Source organism: Zosterops lateralis, assembly GCF_965231275.1.
Source record: "Zosterops lateralis genome assembly, chromosome: 12".
Classification (NCBI taxonomy): domain Eukaryota; kingdom Metazoa; phylum Chordata; class Aves; order Passeriformes; family Zosteropidae; genus Zosterops; species Zosterops lateralis.
Window position 1 is genome coordinate 1,230,616 of NC_139772.1, and position 6,680 is coordinate 1,237,295.

Genomic DNA, 6,680 nt, shown 5'->3' on the forward strand with positions numbered 1-6,680 from the left:
AAGCCCCTCAGAATCAGAGCAGAAGGCAGCTGAGGCTGCAGAGCCCTGACAAGACAGAGGAGTGGGCACAGGCAGGTGTTAAACTCGCTGTCAGGGCCACGTGGAGCCTCCGATCCCAGCAAACGAGGCTTCCCACGCTCCAACACATCCCTGCACCGCCAGGGGCGGCTCCGCTCGGTACATGTGCCCCAAAACCACAGCACACCGGGCTCTCTACGGCTTTTTATTGACAGTTCTGGGGAGAACAGTTCATTTCTTCTTCTCCACGTCCTGCTCCGCCGCTTCCTTGGCGCGCTTGGCGCGGATGCCGAAGAGGCGGGCGTTGGCCCGGGCCATGCGAAGGCTGGCGAAGGCCTTGAAGTTCTTCTCGTCCTCCGAGATGACACGCGCCTTCTCCCGCTTGAAAACCTGCGGAGAGAGCGCCAGACAGTCAGCCTGGCTCTGGGAGCCGGGAGCAGAGGCTTCCCACAGTCATCCCTGCAGGAGCAGGGCGGGAACGGAGCGCTCCTGCCATCTACAGGCGCTGCCCTCGCTCAGCCCGCTCCCGCTGGCTCCTCGTGCACCGAGCACAATGGAGCGGGAATAAAAACAAGCGCCACGGGAAACCTGAGTCAGGTTTCACACAATCGCAGCGTTGTTAAGGTTGGTAAAGGCCTTTAATAGCGAGCCCAGCTCCACTATGGTTATCACCGACCATGTCCTCAAGTGACACATGCACGTGTTTTTTGAACATTTTTAAGGTTGGGGACTCCACCACTGCCCTGGGCAGCTGTGCCAGGGATGGACAGGCTGGAGCAATTTTCCAACCTAAACCTCCCCTGGTACAGCTTGAGACTGTTTCCCCTTGTCCTGTCACCTGGGAGGACAGCCTGACCCCCTCCCAGCTCGACCCTCCTGTCAGGGAGTTGTAGGGAATAGAGGTTTGTGACACTCCTGACAGCAGCTCTGGGAAGCAGAGAGGATTTAGGGACAGATGGTGACCACAGAACCTGCCACAGCACTCCCACCCCAGCTAAACCCAAAGCACCTTCAATTTCACAGTTCTCTCAAAGATTATTCCTGGGGTTTATTTGATCCAGGATGGGCAACGCCTGGAGACAGGCACCACCCTCAAGCTGTGAGACAGCAAAGAGAGGACCATCTCTGCAAGCTCAACCTCAATCACATCACACAGAGAACCTGATTAAAGGACACTTACGTTCTTGATGGGCATAACAGGTCCTGTGAGCTGAGTGGCCATCTTGAGTTCCTCTGGCTGCACGACAGAAGACAGGAATGTTAGGAGAACAGATTTTAAACTTCTAAAACTTCAGCTAAAGCACAGCCTGTACGCAGGTACCCAGTTCAAACGTGGTGCTACTGATCCTGACAGGAGCTTTGACACCAAAGGGTGATGAACCCAGCACTTGAGAGTGTTTGGCACTGAAGAGCTGCATGAGGAGCCCACGCCGTGCCCGGATCCGGCCGGAGCAGCAGCGGGACACAGCTCTGCCAGCTGGGACAGCTCTGACACCACCTGTGCTGTTCTCAATCTACACAGGATCATCATCCAGGTTGGAAAAGTTCTCCACGATCATCAAGTGCAACCTGTGCCTGATCCCTACCTTGACAACCCAGCCCATCCATTCCTTCCTTGGACACCTCCAGGGATGGGGACTCCAAACTGCCCCTCCAATGCCTGACCACCCTTTCCAGGAAGGAATTCCTGATGTCCAACCTGAAGCACTTTCCCTGGCACAAACTGAGGCTGTTTCCTCAGCCTCCTTTTCTCCAGGCTGAGCTCCCACAGCTCATAAACACCCAACACGTTCCTCAGCAACTCCTCCTCAGGTTGATTGTGGCTTCTTTTAAGAGCACATCATCAGACAAAAATGACTGAACGTTTACTGAATACAGCTGACTTCCAGCAAACACATCTGAATCAGTGTTTCAGCTCGAGGCTCTTCCTCCCTGCTCTGAAGATGGAGTTCAGCAGTTTGGAGCTGCCAGATTTCCCACAAGATGGGAGGACAGTCTGAACTCACCCTTGTGTTCCCTGGATCTACTGGCAACAGAGCCAGGAAACACAGCTCTGCTCTGATCCTGGAGAGGTTTTAATGAAAACCATTTTTGAATGTCAATAACAATTGCCTTCTGGAGCCTGGCACACAGCTCTGGAGACACATACAGCCTGTCCCCTCAGCCTTCCACCAGCAGGACTGACTCCAAGGGGAATTTCCAGCCATTGTCACAATTTAGCTCTCTAAACTAAAACTCAGCTGGCTGAGCAAGGATCAAAGCTCCAGGAATTAGCACCAAAACAAGGCAGCAGCTGCTCAGCCAAATGCCTGGCCAAATGCAACCCTGAGTGCACCATCAGACTGGACCCTGCCACCCTGGCCTTGTGCTGGGCTCAGAACCACGAGCTCCACACGATGGAGAAGGCTCTGGAGCTCTGCCTGACACCAAACCGCCCAGAAAAGGACACATTTGCAGCAGTGAGGTACTCACAGAGCTGTCTCCCTTCTTGGGCATGGCTGGTTTCCTCGGGAAGAGGATGAGCTTGGAGTGGTACTCCTTCAGCCTCTGCACGTTGGCCTGCAGGGACTCTGTGGACTTGTTCCTTCTGCGGGGGTCCACGGAGATTCCGATGGTCCGGGCAAACTTCTTGTTGATGCCAGCGAGCTGAGGGGAGAGGAGGAGAGGGAGGTGTCAGCACCCCACAGCTGCCAGGCAGGGGAGAGCAGGACAGAGAGGTGGCAGCATCCCACAGCTGCCGGCAGCCAGGCAGGGAGACAAGCACGGCCAGCACGGGATGCAGGGTCTGGAGAAGGGCTGGGCATCAGCTGAGGGACCAACCACACCACCAAAAAAAGGGTCTCCTGGTATTAGTTCTGAAGGTGTTACTTGGGTTGATTTTTGCAGGTGGGTTTCCACAGAGAAGCAAAATGAACCCCCTGCAGGACTCATTTAAATCTGGATTCAGACAGACAGCTATGAGTCAGTTTATGGACAACTCTAGTTCACTGAATACTAGGAGCTCCATTAAATCTGGATTTTTTTTTTTCCTAACCATCTGAAACAACTATTAAATAGCTTTTTTTTAGACTATATTAAACAAAGAACTCATTTTCTGTTTGAAGACAAACAGCTGCATCCTGCTTTGTGTTCCGCCATTACCCAAGAATTAAAGAAAAATAAGTAATGAAGTCTTTGGCACCCAGAAGAACAATTTCCCTGCCTCAGTGCACCAATTCCAGTTACAAATGTTTTAATTAAGACACTGAACAAGGCGCAGAGGCAGCCAGTGGCTCAGGCTGATGTGGGATCTGATCACAGACACACAGTGGGAGGCCCTGCAGATCACCTTTACCAGCTGAGCACACCTGGGCACATCACAGGGATAAGGACAAGGAAACATTTCCCACTTTAATCTAATTATTTTGACTTTAATCCAACTATTATTACTCCAGCTGCTCTGAGAAGCTGGGCTGAATGGTTCTTCCTCCTGGTACAATATCCCCTGCTAGTCTTAGAACTAAATTGAGCTGGGTTTACTTGGTCCTCAACATGGAAATGTTGGCTAAAATACTTAGAATTAGCAGAAAAATGTTTCATAAAGAAAAAATTTAATGAAGGTGATCTTAATCTTCCCTCTTCCCTCAAAAAGGTTTAGGAGACTCCAAGGCTGTTTTAGAATTAAATTTCACAGAATCTATGAATAGTTTGGGTTGAAAGGGACCTTAATCTTGAAGTTCCACCCCCAGCCATGGGCAGGGACACCTTCCAGTATCCAGGATGCTCCAAGCCCTGTCCAACCTGGCCCTGGACACTTCCAAGGATGGGGCAGCCACAGCTGCTCTGGGCACCCTGTGCCAGGGCCTCCCCACCCTCCCAGGGAAGAATTCCTACCTAGATTTCCCCTACTTCTGCTCAATTTTAACAAAATTTTAAATGACAGTCTGACCAGATAAACAGACATTTACCTTTTAAAGCCCCCTTCACACACCCACTCCACCATCACAGGTAAAACACATCTTTCCTTGCTCCCAGAGCCAGGAAATCCACAGCCAGACTTCCCTGGCTGTGGCAGCATCGGCAGGTACCAACACCTGAGGAAATCACCTTACGCAGGAGAGGAGAAGCAGCTGAGCTCAGACTCTATTTGAATTTTTAAATCGATGCTCTGTACTTACTTTAAGCTCCTCCAGGCTGAAGCCTCGGCCAGCACGGACCTTTTTGTGGTATCTGATGGTGGGGCACCTGACGATGGGGCGGATGGGGCCGGCCACGGGGCGGGGGGCGATGCGCCGGGCCTTGGCCTGCCGGGCCTTCCTCCTGCAAGGGCACATCACATCCCATCCCATCCCAATCCATCACATCACACCCTCCTTCAGCTCGGGAAAGGCCCCTGCGGGCACCGAGCCCGACCTGCGCCTGATCCCACCCTGATCCATCCAGCCCAGAGCACTGAGTGCTGCTTCCTTGGGACTCCAAACCTCCCCGGGCAGCCTCTGATCACTCTTTCCAGGAGGAAACTCCTTGTCACGTCCAACCTGAACCTCCCCTGGCGCTAACTGAGGCTGTTCCCTCTCCTATCCCTGTTCCCAGAGCCTGATCCCCTCCTGTCAGGAAGTTATGGAGACACAGAAAGTTCCTCCTGAGTCTCCTTTTCTCCAGGCTGACGTTCCTCAGCTACTCCTGGTGATCCAGACCCTTCTCTGGACATGCTTCAGCTCCTCACTGTCTTGTCTTGCAATGAGGGGCCAAACACAACACCGGAGTTCCAGGTGTGATATCAGCAATTCCAGCACAGGGGACAGGCACTGTCCTGCTCCTGCTGGTGGCACTATGGCTGGCACAATCCAAGTGTCACTAACCTCTTGCCCACCTGTGACAGCCACAGGGCACACGGCATCTCTCCCCTCCCGCCCTGCGATGCCTCCGGAACAAACACCCGGGCCGGGCCGGGCCGGGCCGGCGGCTGCTGCCATCAGAGACCCAGGGAAGTGCGTTCATCACTGTGGATGCAGCGATTCCGGAGATGTCTCATCACTTGGCTGCGGCGGGCAGAGGCTCGCCCTGGGCACCAGCAGGGACTGGCTACACAAATCCTCACCGTCCTGGCTCCGTGAGCGGCCCCGCAGAAGCCGGGAAAGCCCCTCCCGCGACCCCCGGAGCGCCGGGACTCACCTGCGGAGCTTGCGGGCGGGCTGGTTGAACCACGTGGCGACCCGGCGCTGCCAGTCCTTGTGGAAGTGGGGCTTCAGGATCATCCCATTGCGGCTGGGCGCCATGGCTGCGGCCTGCGGACACGGGCACGGTTAACGCGGGGACACCCCAGGCGCCCCGGAGCCCGCGGGCCCCGGCCCGGCGCGGCCCCATCGGCACCCCCGGAGCCTCCCCCACGGCTCCCCGCGGGGCTGTGGCGGCGGCGGGCGCGGCCCCCGGGAGCGGATGGCGGCGGATGGAGCCCCGGGCCCTCACTCACCTCCCGCCACGACAATGGCGACCGGAAAGGAAGCGCTGGCGCGGCGGCGCCGGAAGTGGCGCGGCGGGGACCAATGGGCAGCGCGGGAGCGGCGCGGAGGGGCGGGGCCTGCCCGGAGAAGGGCGGGGCCAGCAGGGGCGGCGGCGGCTTCACCGCGCCCGCAGTAAAGATGGCGGCGCCTTAAAGGGGCCGCGCTGGGAACGGGAACACGGGGACACCGGGAGGCTCCAGCGGCAGCAGCAGCAGCTCGATGCCTTCCTTCTCCTGTGTCCAGCAGCTCCTGGGCAGGGCGATGGGACGGACACTGGGCAGGGGTTACGCTGGTCCCAAATCTCTGAGGAATCCCCACATGACCCCAGAGTGGGGTCCCTGATTTCCTGCCCTTTTGGGGTGGCAGCTTTTTCTCGCCTGAGGCAGGAGAGGGATCGGGGACTCCCATCCCCCTGGGCAGATCCCCGGCAGTGGGATGCACAGCCTTTGCCTGGGATCAATAGCACAGCAGTGCTGGCAGCAGCCCAGAAGCCACCAAGGCTGTCTCCCCCACTGCAACACTCCCAACACTCCCACTGTCACTAAACAGAACTGAACTCCCCTCCCCACAAAGGTTTTGTGAGTTAAAGAAGATAAAAATCAAAGAACACTTGAAATTTTATCTGCTGCTGGAAAAGGAAGTTCAAAGAGTGAGACTGGGAAGAAACAAACAAGTTTGGAATTAAAACATCCAGGCAGCAACATCCAAAAATGTAGAAAACTACTTGTGTCCCTGAACTCAAATCACTCCCCAGGCACTGAGATCCCAAGGAATGAGCTGGGACAGGGGAGAAGACAGAGTGCAGAAGATCTTCACACTCTCAGGGAAGTAGGAGGCTCCCAGCTGCAGCCTGAGGCAGGACAGGAGCCTGGGACTGTGACAAAGCCTGAGGGCTGGGAGCTGTCAGAGCACAGGCTTGGGCTGGGGTCTTTCAGGTCACAGACAGCCCTGATGGAAGAACTACAGACAATAATCTTTCCTAAAAGATGCAGCCAGCCAGGGCACTCCAGGCAGCAACAGCCACTTTAATGCTTTCCCTGATGAACACCAGACAACCCTGTCAACAACAGGGCCTGTTTTGCACCAGCCACGAGGATGAAGCAGCTTTTCCTGAAGATTCCCAACAAACACACCTGCTTTTGCTGGATTTCCAAGAGCACCTCTCCAGCTCAGAACCAG

At 55.5% G+C, this 6,680-nt stretch overlaps 1 protein-coding gene across 1 annotated transcript; it reads right to left on the reverse strand.

The window, feature by feature from the left end:
• Positions 1 to 210: 210 nt before the first annotated feature.
• On the reverse strand, positions 211 to 5,557 carry RPL13 (ribosomal protein L13). Its single transcript, XM_083870458.1, has 6 exons — positions 5,471 to 5,557; positions 5,173 to 5,285; positions 4,176 to 4,317; positions 2,491 to 2,664; positions 1,199 to 1,255; positions 211 to 408 (listed from the first exon to the last, which is right to left on the reverse strand). The coding sequence occupies exons 2-6, from the start codon at positions 5,274 to 5,276 to the stop codon at positions 250 to 252; spliced, it is 636 nt and encodes a 211-aa protein (XP_083726584.1). The 5' UTR covers positions 5,277 to 5,285; positions 5,471 to 5,557; the 3' UTR covers positions 211 to 249.
• Positions 5,558 to 6,680: the final 1,123 nt, after the last annotated feature.